Source organism: Meleagris gallopavo, chromosome 4 (genome assembly GCF_905368555.1).
Source record: "Meleagris gallopavo chromosome 4, MGAL_WU_HG_1.1, whole genome shotgun sequence".
NCBI lineage: Eukaryota > Metazoa > Chordata > Aves > Galliformes > Phasianidae > Meleagris > Meleagris gallopavo.
The window spans coordinates 18,462,091-18,481,789 of NC_139407.1; the positions used below are offsets into that span (position 1 = coordinate 18,462,091).

General features: G+C 38.1%; 2 protein-coding genes across 50 annotated transcripts in view; one reads left to right on the forward strand and one right to left on the reverse strand.

Annotated features, from left to right (window-relative positions):
- Positions 1 to 7,611, reverse strand: part of AIMP1 (aminoacyl tRNA synthetase complex interacting multifunctional protein 1) — a 29,295-nt gene extending 21,684 nt beyond the window's left edge. The window contains exon 1 of one of the 2 annotated variants that reach the window (XM_003205496.5): positions 7,470 to 7,611. In XM_003205496.5, the coding sequence (XP_003205544.1) occupies positions 7,470 to 7,471 (2 nt within the window). In that variant the 5' untranslated portion in view covers positions 7,472 to 7,611. Of the gene's footprint in view, positions 1 to 105; positions 343 to 7,469 lie in introns of those variants that run through there. The other variant, XM_010709801.4, reaches the window with a different exon arrangement.
- A 105-nt stretch (positions 7,612 to 7,716) lies between these two features.
- The window catches only part of TBCK (TBC1 domain containing kinase), a 137,325-nt gene continuing 125,342 nt past the window's right edge, over positions 7,717 to 19,699 (forward strand). For 46 of the 48 annotated variants that reach the window (XM_085222349.1, XM_085222344.1, XM_085222314.1 and 43 more), the window contains exons 1-3: positions 7,726 to 7,957; positions 13,271 to 13,504; positions 15,606 to 15,678. In XM_085222349.1, coding sequence (XP_085078475.1) covers positions 13,312 to 13,504; positions 15,606 to 15,678 — 266 coding nt within the window. In that variant the 5' untranslated portion in view covers positions 7,726 to 7,957; positions 13,271 to 13,311. Of the gene's footprint in view, positions 7,958 to 13,270; positions 13,505 to 15,605; positions 15,679 to 19,699 lie in introns of all 48 variants that reach the window. The other 2 variants (XM_085222360.1, XM_085222361.1) reach the window with 2 other exon arrangements.

Below are 19,699 nucleotides of genomic sequence, written 5' to 3' on the forward strand. Positions count from 1 at the left end.
ATTACAGAGAAAGTAAAGGTTATTCGTGCAAAGGAAAAAACTCATCCTAAGTTCATATCGTTAGCATTATTTTATAGATGGTCATATGGATGCGAAATTACTTACCCACTGTGATGTAGCAGGGTAATTCAACCCCTAAGAACAGATTAATTTCCCCAATGTACAATTCAGTGTCATATCCTAGTTGGCAATGGTGACTTCCTCAGTATGTGACTGTTACCAATTAGCAGACCACTTCACACAGAAGGTTTCAAAGCTTACAGGAGAACGAGCAAGTACATGAACTTACAGCCTTCACTCCAGAGCAGCTGCAACTAAGCCAAACATAGTCCCTTTTACATGCCATGAGCAAACATGTCTGCTCCTGAGGGAATAACAGTCCCTAGCTGCCCCAACCCACTGAGCTGCTGAGATGATCTGCTCACTTATCTTCTGAGTCTGAAATACGATGCCACTACAAAGCTGTATATTAAAGTGTAATTGAGAAACACACTGGGATAGAAACTAGATCCAATAGCCATGGATCATTTCCGAGAGGGTCCCGAAGTAAGAGCCTAATCTTTAAACTATCAATCCATACACAGTCCATGCTATGTTGGGAAAGCTCCTGATGAGAAGGAAATGGAAATAGAAGTCTTCTGTAATGGAAAAACTTAGGCCAAAAAATTGCACCAAGTAATCTCAAGAAGAGACTTGTGAGCACAAGGCAGTTTTTAGAGATGTTTTATGTATTGCCAACTGCTTTCCAATGTAAAAAGCATCTCAGAATCTGTCTGCCTTCAGATAATTAGGATATGAGACAACACACCAGGGAAACAGTTATGAGAGGAATTCAATTTTCCTCTAATCCAACACAGAATCTCTGTTAGGCTTTTTTCCCCAGCATTTTGTGGGAAGAAAAATGGGTTTTTATACATGAAGTGCATTTAACTAACAATCAGTAAATACAAGATGGATGGCTTTCCAGAATCAATCCTAGTTCAAGCTTCCCTGCTGTTTTTCTGGAGCCAAAGGCCAGTTTCTATGCTGTTTAGTTATATAGAGTTGGCATAAGAACTTGAGAGAAAGATGTTGAGTGTAACAAAAGGCAAGAGCTAAGTTAATAGAAAGTAGTTCTTTCCTAGAATTTTTCTTTGCTCAGTACACTTTCCAGACAGGAATTCTCTGAGATTAGCATTTCATTAGAGTACCAACAACTATTCTCTTCAGAAATAGCAAACATCAACAAGCAATTATAGCTGCTGTTGCAGACCTTCTCCAATGAGTTGAAACATTAAAACAGAAAAATTTCAGACTACCGTAACTCTCTAAATCATGAGCATCTTTTAAAAGAAACCTTATCCTTCAACTCCATAGGCAGAGACAACATCCTTAATAATTCACTTTTTCATTATCTCAATTAATAATGTTCAAATTAAGTATGGACACTAAAAATTTTCTCACAGTTTCTCTAGACAAAATGAAAAAATCTACCTTTAAGAAGATACAACTAACAATACCCCCCAACAAAATAAAATAAAACAAAGAAAAAACAACTCCCAAGCACTAAAGTAAAACATGGGAAAGTACTCCTGTGCAAGATCTCAACAAATTACTCAGTGAAGAAATTGACCTATCACCCTAACTACCTTCATCTTCCTACACCTCTCCTGACCCCATATTAGGGAGTGCCCAGAAATCACTAGGTCACAACCTAAATAACATGATTAAGTAGCTGGTGAAGGGCCATATATAACCAACCCTGGGAGCACAGGTGGAAACAATTCACCTGTGCCACCGGAAGGGGCAGACCTTGGCTTACCCCCCCCAGCCTCATTTAAGGGCTGGCAGCCACAAGGGAAGCTTCTCTGCTTGTAGATTGTCTTCTTTAGAGTGTTTGGTGAGTCCTGGTCCTTAGAAAGGGGGTAAGTAGTTCCTTCTTTGTTGCTAAATTTTGATTGCTACCTTTATTAGGCTTAAAGCAGCTATGTTTCCTACTACCTATCCTTACAGTAGGTGGGATTTATTGAGTTACAGAAGAAGAAGAATAGAGTCAAGGACACTCAAGAAAAATATACATCATCCAGCAAACAATTCCTTAATAGTATGATATCGCTACTGATAATGCTCAATATTAGCCTATTAGAGTCTTTAAATAAATTAACTATTTCAGAAAGTTAATTACTTATAAAGAAACAAGTTGAATTGCTCTTTTTAGTTTTTCATTTGAACCACTTGATCTAGCCCATTCACTTAAACATACTGAAAAACTGAAATTGTATGTATAAACTAGTGATACAAAAGTAAGAAGACACTAAAATCTGGAATAGCCATTGTGTGTTGGTCTTGATAGGTATGCCACTTTTCAGATGCTGAATTTTGCTCTCAGGACTGCCAGTAATTACCTAAAGCTATAGTGATAACTGATCATAAACTAACCATGTTGTACCATAAGGACTTGTCAGAAGCAGAGTGTGCCTGGATTTTTCTGATATAAATCTAAATGTGTATACTTATACTCAAAAGAACATAGAAACAATCTCCAATATTGAGAGCTATCAAGCTATTCATGCAAACTATCACACTTAAATTATAATGATCAAGTGCTTTCTCTCATTCTGTTTGTCAGATGTAGTTCACTGACTAGAACTGGAAAGGAGACATTTTTCAAGGGGGAAATACGTGCTTGAAAAATGCTTCGTACCTCTTACGTACTCCACCATTAAATGTATTTATGGCTCAGTCACCAGCTGATTAGTTAATATAATACCACACTACAAACATATTAGAGGAGTATAAGCTCTTATCCGGAAATCTATTCCGTTAATGTGCTCCTTTCCATCAGTTTGAAAAACAAAAATCTGCTCAAGCTTGTAAGTTCTCTAAAAAAGGAGGTAGGAGATGGGCGGAAGTAAAGGCAAGACAAGCAGAAAAGCTTTCTAGCTGTGTGTTATCAGAGACAAAATGTCCCAGCTGCTCAAGAGGCTTCCCAAGTGACATGCACATTGTACTCATGCATACCCGAGACTCTTCACAATTGCCACAGATGTTCAGATTATCCTATTCCTTAACTTTTTAAAGATACTCCAAAGCAGATCAAAAAGCTTGGAAGAAGTGAAGTTGTTTAGTCTATAGAAAATAGATGGGAGGCTTGGTCTTATTCTTCAAACACAAAGGAAGTTGGTATGAGAACAGGACTAAACTATTCACCAGGTCTACTGCAGACAGAAAAAAGCAAGGAAGATTTAAGTTAGACATTTGGAAAACTTTCAAGTAAGAGCAAGGGTCTGAACAGACTGCCTGTGTAAGTTGTGGAATATCCATCATCGGAGAGTTTTAAAAACAGGTTAGGTAAATACATCCAAAGCAATGTAAGTATAACATGTAGATGAGAATGAGCTTGAGGTCTTCTGCTCCCTTTCTGCTATGGTCTTTTCATTACATCTAGCATTAGAAAAAAAAAAAATTCCTCTTTTTATATCTCAGTGTTTTAACTTCTAAAAATATGCAGCAAAATCTACCTTTGTAATTGTGGTATCTTCCTGTATTCAGGTATAGTAATTTGGAAGGACAAAGATTTGCAACTGTGAAAAACAGGAAAAAAAAAAACACCTGTGAAATACAAAATCATGTTACTTTCATATTCTGAAGAAATTGGTATTATAAATTAATTTGCAAATGTATGATGCTGGTGAGTGGACTACCTCATCCTTTTGAGGACAGGACAGGCCCTGGTGTGGGATGCCACCATCCCAGACCCCTGAGGGCTAAGTCTGAAGTATCTTGCAGCCACTGTGAGCAGAAAAAAGACTAGCTTAAACACAACCTTATAGGGCTTTTGTTGTTTGTCTGACATGCACACAGAGAAGGCACGTGCTCCTGTGCCAAGGTCAGCACCACACACACACAAGTTTAATGACGGATGCAGCTTAAAATAGACTAAACTCCTTAAAGCACCAAAGAGACGTACTTATTCGACAGATATTTCATACCAAAAAGTCCTTTTCTTACAATTAAGCCTCTCTTAATGAGAGAAACTAGTTAAGAAGTTCATATTAGCGCTGTATCAGCTTTACAGCTTAATGTGCTCTTTCCTTTTTTTTTCTTCTATCACATTTTCCCAATACATGAGCAAGAGCTAGTGTGTGCAGCCAGTCTGTTACCACTTCTATCACAGAGCACGTGCTTTTAGGTACAGTTCTAGCATCTTTGGTTGCTTCCTAGAATTTTATCAGGATTTCTTTAAAAGGGTACCACTCAAAGGGAAGGGTATAAGTAAAATGTCACACATCACTGTAATCTTCCTTGCTACTTTTTCTTTAAGAATCACCCTAACTCTCTTGCCAGCTTCTAGACCAACAGAAGACAGCCTTACAATACTAATGAGACAACATAGTATCTACTTTGTATCAGAAAATATATGCTGTTGATGGATGACACACCAAACTCTTAATTTGGGTTCTTTTGTATGAGTTTTACAAGCCTAAAACAGCAGCAGTTAAGTTACAGTGCTCATACTGATTTTAACTAAATGCATAATTGTCAGTGCATGTCTTAAGTCCTAATGCAGCAGCCAATTTGTTTTTCAAAAGAAAAGAAAACTGGGACAACTAACTGATGACTTACTGATCTGCAGCCACCAAACCTACCCAGTAATTCTTGTTTTCTTTTTTCTAAAAAGAAAAGCAGCTTTACATCTTTAAAAAAAAAAAAAAGTTCAGAAGGCTGCTTTGAGAAACATCCAAACCTTCCTGAGACTGTATTCAATAATGAGTAAACATGGTTTTCACTGCACTGAAGGGAAAAAAAGAAAAGCTTAAAAAAAACAGAAGTGCTATCAGAGGAACATTCTGCTACTATTTCATACTAAGGTAACCATGGAGATGAAATCTAAACATTCATTTCGCCAAACCCAAAGGGCAAGTATGACAGGAAATCTAACAAGGGAAATGTATCTTGGAGATGGTAATAAGAACCATACAGGTAACTGTTTTGAAGGAAAACTAAATAGGTTACCAGGGTTTCTCTGCAGGACTGCAGTCACAGAACTCATATCAGCTGAAGAAACTATAGATGCTATTTACTTTGCTCACGTCTGATGTTCATAGCAGCTGTCTTCTATGCTGGCCATTCATTTTAATTGTGTTGCCTAGCATTTGAAATTCTTTAGGTTTCAGAAAATACTTCTACAGAAGAGACAAATTTGAATGAAACCTGTACATGATAGTTGTTATATGAAACCCAAAACTCCTAATCAGAAAAGCTCGAAAACATGATGCATCAGATTCTTGCTGTTCCATGCTTCGTAATTCCTTCTCTTGAGTGAGCTTTATGCTCACTTCTACTATATAGATATTTTTCACTGTGCTTTTAGGCATTTATAATGCTCTTTCCATTCTCTGAAGTTAGATTAGACTAAGTCCTCCAATTAATAGAGAATTTACTATTCATCAACTACTCAGTGTCATTGAGTATTTAACTCTCCAAAGTCAATACAATTTCTACAGCATACTGAGATGAGACATCTTCCACTAGCAACACAACACTGGTGCTAGTGGAACCCCCTCCCCCCTTAAAAAAAAAAAACTAGTGAATGTAGTGAGCTCTAAAATAAGATGAAACAAAAGCCAGAATGAAAATAAAGTTCTTGTGTGAAGTTCAAATGCATGATGAAGTAAGAACTACTAATCACCAAGAAACTCAAAGGAAATCTGTTGGAAGACCCAAACTTAGGGCTAGTATCCTTAGGACAATTACTTTTTACCTAGGAGAGATTTGGTCCATGTACATCTAAGATAAAACTCATCTCCTATTTTGCAGTGTATTACACTTTTTTCTTGAAAATTTAAAAACTATTCCTCACCATTATTGAGTTCTTGTCCTCCAGAATATACAAGATAGTTCTATGACTTTCTAAGGGCTTTTTTTTTTTTTCAAAAAGGACTGCCTTAATATGACAAAAGAAACAAAACCAAAAAACTCCAAACTAAATTTTCTCAAGTTAGTTGTAAGAGTTATTTTGACTTAATTCACTCTGTCTGCAACATCTTGCACCGTTAGGATTCACTACTGACAAAACATCAAAGCAATTCAACAACATACTTCTCAGAATTATTTCAAGTCAGGATTACCATAACAAGAACATAGTGTTAATTTGAATGGGATGAGAAAGGAACATAATAGGACAAGCAAAGATTCTTTAGGCTGAATATGTAAGAAAATGCTCTACCAATTGATAAGATTTGTGTAAGGGGAATTTGTTACTTAAGACCCACAGATTATTATAACATCATATCCCTTTCAATAATATTTGACACTAAAAAGCAGTTTTAGGACTTTAGTTTTGTTTATACAGATTTGTGGTTTATTTTCCAAAAGATCCTTGAAATAAGGTATTATTATTTGAATGTAACCAGTACAAGTGAATGAAGAAGGCATATGAAAATCATGGAATGGCCTGGGTTAAAAAAGACCACTGTGTTCACCTAGTTTCAACCCCCCTGCTATGTGCAGGGTCACCAACCATCAGCCCAAGCTGCCCAGAGCCACATCCAGCCTGGCCTTGAATGCCTCCAGGGATGGGGCATCCACAACCTCCTTGGGCAACCTGTTCCAGTGTGTCACCACCCTCTGTGTGAAAAACTTTCTCCTGATATCTAACCGGAAACTCCCCTGTCTCACTTTAAAACCATTCTCCCTAGTCCTATCACTATCCACCCTTGTAAACATCCGTTTCCCCTGCTGAGATGCTATATTTGATCACTGCTTTGAACTACTACAGAATTCACATAAAGTATCCTGAACCACACATATTAGTGAGCCACAACGTGGGTATTAAAAAAATCTGAGTTAAAGAATAGAAAGAGTGGGATATGCAAGGACAACTTTGCAGCTATTTTGCAAAATGAAGAAAATACCACTGCAAATCAAGTTTAGCAGAAACATAGTCACTGCCTAGCTCAAGTTGTACGGTATTTCAGTAATTCTGCCACATAACACTGGTGGTGTGCTGCTGCTGTAACAAGCAATAAATCATAAGCTCATCCTTCTTACCCGCTCCATGCTGCCTCACGCAGAGGCAGGTGCTGCAGGTTAAGTCCTGCAACTATCTCTACTGAGGACAGTTTGCTACTATACTACATTTCACTCGCTGAAATCTCCACACAAACACCGTGAACCTCATTTGGCAAACCATCTCCTCTGCAAAGCTTAGCAGGCGCTTTGTGGCCTCCAGGCTCTCATAGCCCTTCCTTCAGCAGCCTCCCGCCACGCCGCCACTCCAGTGGGCGGGCTGACAGGAGGACACCTCACGCTGCGGAAGAACTGCTTCACCTGCCTGCTCCCTCCCTACGGACCAAGGCATCCGGACCCGCAAGGCCACGCTCCCGCGCACGTGAAGCCCGACACCATCTCCTTGTCTCAAACCCTCGTCCCTCTCCGCAGCACACCGCCCGAGATGCCCTCTCCCAGCCCCGCCAAGCGCCACTCACATCAACCGGGCCGCCGCCGCCGCGCTCCTCGCCTCGCACAGAGAGGAAGCCCACTGGGGCTGCCTCAGCGAGCGCCTGAAGCCGCCCGCCAAAAGCCTCGCGCCTCACCCCAACCGAGCATTGCTTGGGAAGCCTTTCCCATAGCTCAACACGACAAAGAAAAAAAGAAAAAGTGGTTCATTGTGTTTTTTTTTTTTTTTAAAGGCCCAAATAAAAGGCAAACTCAGGCACTTCACAGGGAGCCTCTGGCCGGGGGGCCTGCGAGGCCGGCGGGCGGGAATTACGTCAGGGAGGGCGCCGCCCGTTGAGGTACCTGTGCTGTGTGCTGAGGTACCCGCCCTGCACGAGCCCTGACCCTGCCCACACGGCTCTGCCCGAGCAGGCAGCTGCACGCCGGGCTCTCTTGAGGGAACGGCTCAGGGTTTGGGGCTGGGGGGACGTCCTTCGGTGGCCGCTGGTGACGGAAGGAGCTGAGAGAGGGCCGCCAGGTGTGTGAGAAGCGGCCCGATCAGAGCGTGCGGTGGCCGTCTGCGTGGGGCCCGTATACTTCTCAGTATTGCTCCTCAGCGCAGGAAAGATGTCGAGGATCTGGAGCGTGTCCAAAAGAAAGTTGTGAGGGGTGTGGAGCGTGAGTCTTACAGGGAGTGGCTGAGGGAGCTGGGATTGTTTAGTCTGAAAAAAGGGAGGCTCAGGGGAGACCTTGTAGCTCTCCACATCTTCCTGAGGGGAGGCTGTGGTGAGGTGGGTGTCTGCTTCTTCTCCCGTGTAACCAGTGATAGGAAGAGAGGGAAGGGCCTCAACTTGTGCCGGGGGAGGTTCACGTTGAATATTAGGAAAAGCTTCTCAGAAAGAGTGGTCAGGCATTTGAGCAGGCTGCCGTGGGAGTGGTGGAGTCACTGGCCTTAGAGGTGATGGTACTTAGGGACGTGGTTATGTGGGCAGTATTGGTATTAGCTGAATGGCTGGACATCTTAGAGGCCTTTTCTGACCTTAATGATTCTATGATAGTGCGTAAATGAAACTGTAGCAAGCCCCATCTTCATGAAGAGAGAGATGGTAAAGCGAATTACGCTGGTAAACAGATGAACAGGTCAGGATTAGAAGAAACAAATTTCTCAAATATTGCTCATATAGAACATCTTTTTCATGTTTATTGATTTCTCTCACTTGAGTGAGGTGATGCTTGAATATCACTGATTGGAAAAGAAACTACTGTTTAAAATTGTCATAAAATAACTCTCCAAATATTCATCAGTCACTTGCATCAAAATCACCATGCCACTTACTTTTTTCCCCTCAAAATTTGTGTATTTGTTGCAGGTAAGTTTGGAGCCTTGCCAGAACACTTTTTTTTTTTTTTTTTTTTTTTTTGCATTAGCTGTTGGTCTCAAATTGAATAACAGTATAATAATGAAAATTCTGACTATGATTATATAAATAGGTGTGCTGAATTGCTGTAGATGGAATCTGAATAAAAGTTTTGAGGCTAGTTGGGCCCACGCTTAGGGATGTGATCCTGGAAATGTCATGGTTTAGTGGGCATGGTGGTGATGAGTTGATGGTTGCAATAGGTGATCTTAGTAATCTTTTCCAACCTTAATGATTTCTATAACTAACTTTTGTGTACAGACTTCAGTAGTCAGCACAAAATATCTATTTTTTAGGGGACAAAAAAGATCTAAGCATGCTAAATGTTCAGTAGTTTTTTGCCCTTGACTCTGTTATTTCTTATTTATAGGTGAAATACCTCTTAAAAAAGTGTCAGAGTAGTTAGGAAATTTTGTAAACAAAAGCATGCTGTTATACCATTGGAGAATATGTTCAATGAAACACAGTGTTGCTTACATTTAGAATCATAGGTAGTCTTTCAAAATGTCTTTTGTACAACCGTGCTGTTAGCAGTGAATGTTTGTTTTGAAAATGAAAAAAAAAAAAAAATTTGTGGTGAACTAAATTTAAAATTTAAAAATAAAGCCGATAAGTTAATATTTTTGTTTATTTAAGACTTTGTGTGTTATGAGCAAACTGGGTCCCTGGTCATTTCTTAGGTATTAAGAGTTATCACAAAAGATATTTTCTTTTTATAAAATGGTCTATTTCATTGGAGATACTGGTGTTTAGTGAAAAGCAGTTTAAGTGTAGTGCGTTCACCTGCTCTCTTGAAATTATTTTGATTTTAAAAATAATTCAGTAACAGTACTGATTTTAATTACGTTTTAATTCCAAAAAACTATCTTAATAAGGCAAGGATTGTGAACACCCATGCTCTCAGGAGGCCTTTAGATAACTTGCCATTTCAAATTGCAAAGAGTTATTAACCTGAGTTATTGCTGCATCATAGATACGATTCACAGGATGAATTCATTCAGGTTCATCTGTCTGTGCATGCACTGCCTCCTTCTGAGCATCAAATGGCTGTGTGCGGCTGACTCGATTGCCTTCTGTTTCAGTGGAAAAATGATGGCTAGATAGTGCTAAACTCTGAATAAAAATGTTTTCTTAGAGCAGTCTGTGTTCAGAGGGACAACAAAGGACCTTTCGTATTTTATTTCTTCGTGTTTGGTGTGGGAAGACGGTCAAGTGAATGATTAGTGAAATAGTTCTAATCTGAATGTGGACTAGATACTTGCAGAGATCTATTTGCGATGGGCTTTGCTGGGAATGTTGGTTTGTATTTCTGTCTATCTTAAAGCTTCTTGAGGGAGATTTGGATGTGAGGAGCGAGCTGAGGAAGGTCATTCAGAGGTATGATGCAAAACAGGCCGCTTCTGCACTTCTAATCTTTATGCCAGACCTCTTTCGCAGATGCGGCAGACTGTCTTCTATATAAATGGTGCTTGGGAAAGGACTCGGTAATTCTAGATGACACTAATAAGACAAGTCATCACTTCCTCCTCCATCCTCACTGTTTTGGATTATCAGAATTGAATTTCCAGAATTCAATCCTAGAATTAAATTTGCCTTAACCATTCCTATTGTCAATTTAAAATAATAAACATTTATTTTTCCTTTTCTCTTGTTATTTCGCAGTAATAAGAAGGCTCTGCAGGATGTAATTCATTCTCATAATGTATAAAATTAATGCAATGCACGTCTTTTCTGTGTAGGAGAGATGAATTTCTGTGAACTGTGATACCCTGAACACAAAGAGAATATGTAGTGCTCTGTATTTTTATAATTCTACCAGGTTTTTTTTTGTGAAAATTTATTTAAAAATTCAGGTGAATTTTTGAGATGTGTGTAACATTTATGTTTGAGTTTAGAAATGTCTGGTAAGGGAATAGAGTACTTTAGCTGAGAAGAACTTTTAACTTGAGCTGTAACTGGTGGCCATTCTTAAAGTTGGTGGAAGGACTGAGCTTTAGTTTTGGAGTTGCTTGAGTTAGTTAGTCAGTCCTTGTAGTCTATGGGAATGGAGAGTTAAGGACAGAGATCAGACCTTAATTGTGGTAAAGTTATATGTTGACAGAACCAGCTCTTTTCCAACATGAGAGATAATTTCTTTCATTCATTTTGGGAGTCAACAGAATTAAGTCTGTAACAAGAAGACTTGTTTTAATGCATACCTCTAAAATCGATGATTCCTTTTAGTAGCTGTCAGGGACACTGCTTTTCTCATTTCTTCTGGTCTGTGTGGTTCCCACCCAAATGAAGTGAGCGATGCATGTGCGATTGTCTAGTTAAAAACATTGCATGTGATCTAATTCATCTTTGTATGCATAGTGTATCTAGAACACAAGAAGAGCTTAATCTCTTTAAAAGGCCATTGGATTTTTGATATTTAGCAATTTTTTTCGTTAAAATTTCTTTCCAAATGTCAGCTGGAAGCAGATGTAATGTTTTGAGTATTACTTTCTCCACAGTTAAAAAGGAAAACATCTCTCATCTGCGTAAACCTATTAAATATTTACACATATAATCCATCACAATATTTGGCACAAGTTTACTCCTTCAATGCACCTCCCTGCCCAGACTATAGTTATGTTAATGTTTCTTTATTTTAAAACAGTTATTGGAGGATTTGTGCCAAGGAAGGTTATAATTCACTTTCCAAATCCAAACTTTTTTCCTCTTGGTTAATAAGTATTTTCTTTCTGAAGCCAGGTTGTTCTTTCTGGCAAACACAATGTTTTTACAGGAATCTGAACCTTGGATTATTGTAAAGACACAGTGAAAGCTTCTCTATTGGAACTTGCTGCACACCCATAAATCTTTGTGCTTCCATTCAGTCCAGTCCATGTCTTTCCAGTGGTATATTCTACCTGTTAGTTGCTTTTTGAGAATCACAAAATAAATCACTTCCCTAAAACACTAAATATTCATAAGATATTATAGACGTTATATCTTTACAAAGATTTTTGATCACAAAAATACCACTATACAAAATCTGTGCCATTTTTGTATACTTTTGTCGTTGTTTGTTTTGAAGCTTGGTGCCTTCATGCATTCATTCATATTATCTATGTCAGTATCTGTTAGAAGCTAAAGGACCGTTTCTCACATCTTTGTTTCTAAAGGAGAAATGCCACATGCACATAGATGAAAGCTGTCTTATATTTGTTTTGTATCTTAAATCAGACTGTATAATTAAAAGCAGAAGGTATGCTCTGTAATTTCCAGTTGTATAGACTCAGTAAATACGTCTGGTGTACAAGGATCTCTGTGCAACCCATTATGGGAACAGAATCTCAGCTAAGATTCTTAAAAGAAAGTGAGTTTTACTGGGAATTTTGTGCAGGGAACAAGGTTGTGATGTTGACCAAAAGGCTGATATAACAGCAGTATTTAGCTTCATTATTGATTGGCCTCATTTTTCAACCTTTTCTTATTATTTCTTGAAGCCCCTACGGTGATAAAAGATTTATCACATCTGGTTTGAAAGAATTATGTTGGTTTTATACTATAAGCTTTTCCTATTACTTTTTTTTATGGGCTTCAAATCCTGCAGGTTCTTCCTCTTCTCCAGTTTTCCTGGTGCAACTCTATACATATTTCTCTGCTTAGGAGCTTATAATTACCTTTTTCTAACTGATCAGAGAGCTGGATGTGCTTTCCACATTAGATGGTGGGCTCTTGTTGTTGATTACATGCACAGAGGCCTCTGGAGTTGAAGTTAGCTCTTCTGCATCAGCTTTTTCTGTTATGTGGTCTCGTGTCATGTTATGTGGGAATGCTTCTCTGTCACAGCTTGCAGACCAGAGCTCACTGAAAAGTGAGCTTGGCTTTTTCATCTCTGATTGTGGGTGTGCTCTTATACATGAGTACACAGAATTGCACTCTGATATTCTGTAGATTGCTTCCGTAATTTATTAGTGTGGGAACTAGTAGTTTACCTGTGGTAGGAAAGAAATATTGGTAGAACAGAAGACTGTTACTCTGTAGCTTAGACTATTAGAAATGCTGTAGTACGTAGATGCTGAATTATCACGCAAGAAGCGGCGATCTTGATTTGTGGCCTGCTGGTACAAGGTGGTACTTTAGAGGAATGTTTTCTCTTCAGTGCAGTTACTGGTTTTTAAATAAAGAACCTTTATATTGCAGTATTGCTCTGAAGATTGTCTGTGTTAAAGTGTTTGTCTGCTGCTAAAACCAGTTTTAACTATTTTCATGTTTGAATGTAATGTTTATGATGCAGCAGCACTGTATTGTTAATATCATGTTAATTATGCAAAAATATCCATTTTCCCCTTACTGACGAAGAAAAAAATTTAAGTGCATTATTTAATAAGCAACTCATAAGATGAGTCACAAAAATGTATATCATTTGTGTGTAAACTTTTTATGTATGTTTTCTTTTTAAGGAACACAGCCTGCTTGGAAGAGCTTAAGATTGTGCAGATAAATGTTTCCTTTAAGAGATACTGAGATGGGTGCTTCCACCTTCTTTGCCTCAGCTCTTCCACATGATGTTTGTGGAAGTAACGGCCTTCCTCTGACACCCAATTCCATCAAAATTTTAGGAAGGTTTCAAATCCTTAAAACAATCACCCATCCTAGGCTTTGCCAGTATGTTGATATTACCAGAGGTAAACATGGTGAGTATCTGTTTAATAAGGATATTTAATGTTTGGTTGTTGTTATAATCTTGTGGAAAAAATATCTGAAGATGAGTGAGCAGAATATTGCCTTTATAGCACTGTTAAAGAAGGTTTCTGGTTTGCGGACTCAAAATAACTGCACACTGTTCTGTAACTGGTGATCTTGGTGCCTTTGTTTCTTCTTTGCAGAGTTGAGGCAGAGGCTCATCGCATTTTCTTTTGTTATGCATCATGCTAACTGATAAAAGCTAAAAATTCTGGTACTCAGTTGTTGCACTGTGACTTTGAAATACATCTTTTATTTTTTTTTATGCCAAGCTCCTACGCTTTGTTTGTGTGATCAATTTCATATGATGGTTAGATCTCTTATACAGTTGCAGCTGTTCTAGCGTCTCAGTCTCAGCTTCCTTTTCCTTAGTGTCTCAGCTTCCTTTCTTTCTTTTTTTTTTTTTTTTTGATTTCTAGCTGTTTTAAGATCTCTCCCACTAAAAAATACTTTATTCTAGTACAGAGGGTTTCTTTTTAATAACTGTTGTCACATGTATTTTTAGCTCAAATAAGGCTTCAGTTGTTTTCCCTGTTCCACATGATCTCATTCTGTTGCAAGCTCAGTGGGACAAAGCACTTAATTTCCACAAAAAGTCTGCAACACCTGTGACTGAATTTATATAGTTGCCAGCCTCAGCTGTTAAGCCAACAGTGGTCCAGTATAAAAGTGCATTGTGTGAACTTGTTTGATCAGTTACACTGTCTCATAAAGTAGAACAGGTAATGTATTTTCCTTTAGAATGCAAAATGATAGGATGTTTCAGATTTTTAGAGAATTGTGATAATGCCAAGCAAACATGTTGTAAAGTGTTCTGAGGGACTGTGAGGAAGGGAGCATGCAGAAGTTCTTTTAGTATGTTTTCATTTGCTCTCAAACTCATAAATTTTTAGATTTCTGTAGCCAGGAGATCTAGCAAGATTGTTTATTTGATCTTAATTTTGCTAGTACCTCTCGAAGCAGAAAATAGGATTTACTTATTGTAGTGTTCAAGGTGAGAGATTAAGAAACATTAGCCACCGTAAGCATTAGATGCAAGAGATAAACAGGCCAAGTTTGCCTGTTTGACAGTGAAGACGTGAAGGTTTGAGTGCATAGAAATACAAAGGAAAATATTTGATACTGAAAGCAGTTTGCAGAAAAGCAAGTAAAACATTTAACTGTGAAGTCACTGTAGTGATTAGAATAACAAATAATTGATTTCAAAAATATGGCTTTTCTTGCAAACATACTAACACTGATGGGGAATTTTATTCTTCTGATACTGATAGAATTCTTGTTAATCCTATGTGTAATGATTTGATGTTATTTTTCTTCAAAATGTCAATTATGACTTGTGTGCCTTGAGTTACTATCTTTGTTACTGTAAGTCTTGTGAGACTACTTATGTTTGGGATAGTAACTTTGGTTTGGTTTTGAATTTGAAAGTTCACTTCTAGCTGTTCTGTGAGTAGCAAAAGCGTAAACTTTCTCCCCTGTGCGCTGTCCTGTACCATCATCTTTCTTTAATATTTGATAGCTTCAGTGTAAGAATAGCTTTCTTTTTCTCTGTATTCAGAGCCAGCCCATCAGTATTTAGAATATGCGCTATTTGTCTAGGCAAGAAAAACTACAGCTGACAGTGTGTTAGCTGGTCGATCAGATTGAGATTCCCATTCTCCTTCTGAATCCTTTTCCTCACCTTTTCCTCAAAGTTGATGTTACTTTAAATCTCTCTCTTGTCACCCTGACTGGAGATTTCTGCAAACGTGCGGATGCTAATCTTTGAAACCTCTGTTCAACCAAATCTGACTGTCCTTGGCTGAAGGGTTCAAAATTTTGTACTTTTGTGTAAAAAACAAACAAACAGAAAAACAAGAAAGATCTGTTTCAGTCAGGTTTTCTGCTGTATTTCATAAATGTAAATGGTTGTGATGTATGCAAGCAGTACATAATAACTCAATATGTGTAATTTTATGCACAGTGTATGTCAAAATACTGTAACGTCTGCCAAGTGGATACTGAGAGGTCTGAACTTGGATTCTTACACACTTTTTCTTTTTTTCCTATTAGAGAGACTGGTTGTGGCTGCTGAACACTGTGAAAATAGTCTGGAAGATTTGCTACGAGAGGGAAAACCAGTCAGGTAAGTGTCAAATTAAACTTCTCAAAGTTTGACATATCTGTGGCAAATTCTTAGCCTCTTTTTTTTTTTTTTTTTTTTTTTAATTTAAACTTTTGCAGGGTTGCATAAATTGTATTCCTTTGGAGCTCAGTGTATAAACATTGTTTATCAGATGAATGCATGCCTGGCGTACACATTTCTGTACAGTTCAAGAAGCTAGAGGAGTTAATGGGGGGTTATATTGCAACTGAAATACTTTGTAACTCAATCTACTTGTAATGGTAGTTTTGGATTTTCTTTTTTAGAACACAATCAGACATCTTTGGGGTCAGTATCTTCCTAAGAATTAATTTGAATTTTTTTGTCTACCTCATGATGAAATTCTTCTTTCACTAGAAGGGAGAGAATTTGATGCTTGCAGACATCTGTTAACTTATTAACTAGAGACTTGACAGGATATAAGATACCTATGCCAGGCTGCTAATCAGGAGTTTTAATTTGGGTTAATGTAGCCACTTCAGCAAGACTGGTCAAAAGTTAAGAACCCTAGCTTTCATGCTAGAATGTATAGAATAGTTGAGCTTTATCTTTAAAGAAGCAAACATAATTTGTTTTAGGCTTGTTGCTGGAAGTTTTAACTCTGATTTTAAATGTAAAGCACCTATCCATATTGCCTTTGGAGCAAAGACAACCCTTCTCCTGAAGAGTAAGTAACACAGGAATCATGAAGAGTGGAGGAGAAGAAACGTGAAGTCTTGCTATCCCAAATGTGTTGGCTGGTTATTTCTAGAATGCAAAAATACAAATGTAACATGTTTGGAGAAATCCAGTCTCTTCAATTCAGTTTCTCAAAGGTTTATACCACATATTAGATCTCACACTCTTGACATTCATGTAAGCTTAGTGAATATGTTTACTTAGGAAAAATGTCTGATTTTGTGTGTGTGTGTGTGTGTGTGTGTGTGTGTGTCTTCCCAATTAAGTACAGTTAGCATTAGGCATCTGAAGTGAGCTGTGTTTGATGAAATGGTATCCAGGTAGAATTCCTGTGATTCATCCCAAGTGAGATTTGAAATAAGGAGTAGGTACTGACTCTGACTTTCTAGCCATGCAGCCCCTAAATAGAATGCTAACAATGTAAATGGTAAATCTAAATACAGAATGCTCTGTTGCCAGTATGTTAGCTTTTGGTGAATGACAGCTTGTTCTATGTTGCAGAGGAATGTTAGGCGAATATGGCTTCTATTTTCTTTTTTCAGATAGAGAGGTATTTAAAGGTGATGTGTAAAGGGCTTTTCATGTGTGATATAAATTGCAGCCCTTCACACAGTTTTGCATCAGGTTCTTATTGTGCAATGTTCCAGAAATAGTGAAAGCGTCAGAAGCTCTGTTCTTCCCAGTTCTCACACTGGTTTTTGAACACGTGTGATTTGGTGTCGGATGAGAATCAGCCCAGTCTGTCCGCTGTCTCTTGACTGTTCTTGAAAACACATGCATGTAGCTATTTCAGTTTTCTTTGAATTGCTTGATACAATTCATACATATGTTTTGTTGCTGTGGGGGGAAAAAATTCTCTCTTTCTCAAAATTCTATAAATGAATCTTTATCACACAACAGTTGTGATCTGTATGCACATCCGTCATGTCCCTCTGTATCAGCATGTGTTCTGTGGCAACCTGGAAGGCTTTTGAGATATTTTTAGATGGGTTGTTGAGGTACACAGGTTCTTGTTTTGGCATGTCAAGATAAGGTATTTAGTCTGTTATAGTTATCTTGGCTATTTTGGCTGTTGTTCTGTTGAGAAGATGCATAAAGCCTGGCATTACTTTTTCCTTTAGACTTGATATAGTGGAATAATATACATCAGTATAGACTCTCTGATCTGTGTTTCTATGAGTCAGCTAGGATTTTTTCAGGAAGTATGCAACGCATTGGGTAACGTGTAGCCTTTATGTATGTTCCTAACTTTCAGACATCAGTGATTTATCTACTGTAAATAACAGCCTTTGTGATAGTACATAAGAGATAAATTATGTTCATTGAAAAATGAAGTTTCTTGCAAGACTGACATTTGCCCCCTCCATGAAAGCACTCAAGGCCAGTCTGCAGGGGGCTTTGGTCCAGTGGGAGGTGTCGTTGCCTACAGCAGGGGGGTTGGAACTAGATGATCTTAAGGGTCCATTTCAACCTAAACTGTTCTGTGATTCTGTGGTTTTCCCTCTATCTTTTTTTTTTTTTTTTTGAATTCTTAAATTAAAACAGACCTTTTTTGTTTCTTTTGTGAGACCTATAAATTTCTGGAAACAACTTGGATGGACTAATTCCCAGTTATTGGTTATCTGAACTGTCAGTATTAATTACCTTTGGAGAGGTATTTCTATGTATTTTGATTGCATTTGTCAGTGATAGCCAACCTGGTTACACATCCGGCCTTCATATGTATGCTATTGCAATTAATTTTATAAGTTGTTTATGGAACGTGAAAAGCTGCTCTTCTGGTCTCTAGATTAATTCTTCTTATGCTTGCCAGTAACCTAAGTCCTTTGCACCTGTACCACAAGCTGATGTAAAATCAGCAGGAAATCTTCTATTATGCTAGTGCTGAAATTCAAGATGTAATGTTATGGACTGTCCATCTTTCCATACATACTGGAAAACAGGCCATACAGCTGTCTGGTAGTTATTTGCAGCTAATCTTGTCTGAAGTCATGCATCAAGTGTAGCACACATTCCCAAATATATGAATTATGGTTTAAAAAAAAAATACAGCTGAGTAATTAACCTCAGAGTTTTATCAGCTTTTCCAGTTCTAGTGAATCATGTGCACATAGGGGCCAAATACTGGAAATCAGAGCTCTAATCATCAGCATAACTTGCTCTGTTGTTGGGCAGTAAGTTGTATTCCTGAGCATACCACCAAAAGTTTCTAGAATCTGGATTTGTGATATACTCAGGAATTCAGTCATAATACTGTGGCAGCACGCTCTAGGAATTGCAGTGATGATTTGCAATTGTCCTTAAAATTTATGTGCTCAACTTCACTTGCAAAATTTAATGCTAGTAAGTGTTTGGTAACTCATAGCTGGATAACTTTTCTGAGTGACGTATATTTGGGGTCTTAAAAGTAGCACATGCCATGGTTGCATCTATCATCCAAATTTCAGTAATTCTCCAGTGGATGAAATGAGCAGACTTCTTGTGATTCTAATTGTATGTAACAAGATGCAGAAGAGGAATTTAGCAGTTCTTCTGTGTCTTCCGTGTCTGTTTGTTTTTCTGAGGGTGGCCACATGGACATTGTTCCCTTATTGTTTATTCCTAATTTAGTATCCTATTTATTTTTATTGTGAGTCAGAGAAAGTAAGTACTTAATTTTACCAAGTAACAGTCATACTATTCAAAAACTAGCTCTCAGACATATGTTGAGGAGTTTTAATTTCTTAAGGAGCTAGGAACTCATGTACATAGCAAAGCACAATAGTAAATACCTAATTTAAACATGCAGTAGTTTAGTACTGTTTGGAGATTTGAAAATGTGTCTTGAAGTCTGGCTCACTTCCTCTGTGTCTCCTTGAGCAAGGATTTATTGTAAATGAATCGAACATAAGTCACAAAAAATGATGAAGGATTAAACTGTTGTACTTAAAAAGTCTCACTAGGGGTAGTTTTCATGTTTGTGGTAGCCAGAACTTGACTAGATTTGCTAAGGTACTAGTTCTTTTAGCCCTGGTGATACCACAGACCAGAATGTAGCATGTGAATTTATTTTTAAGATTCTCTGCCTTTTAAACACACCTGAAACTATTCATGCGGGATACCTTTGCCAGACAGCGTTAAAGGAGTTATTTTCTCTGCTTCTGTGCTGTTAGAAGAGGACTTGGGAGTTTTGCCTTTTCAGTCACACTTGAAGTGTGTTCATTCTTTCAGGAAGCTGGTCTGCACTTGTATTCATAATAATAAAAATGCCAGCAAACAGTGACATTCGGCAGGCTTGGCACCTACAGCTGAGTTTCTGAATTGGTTTTCAATTTGTGGCTTGGGC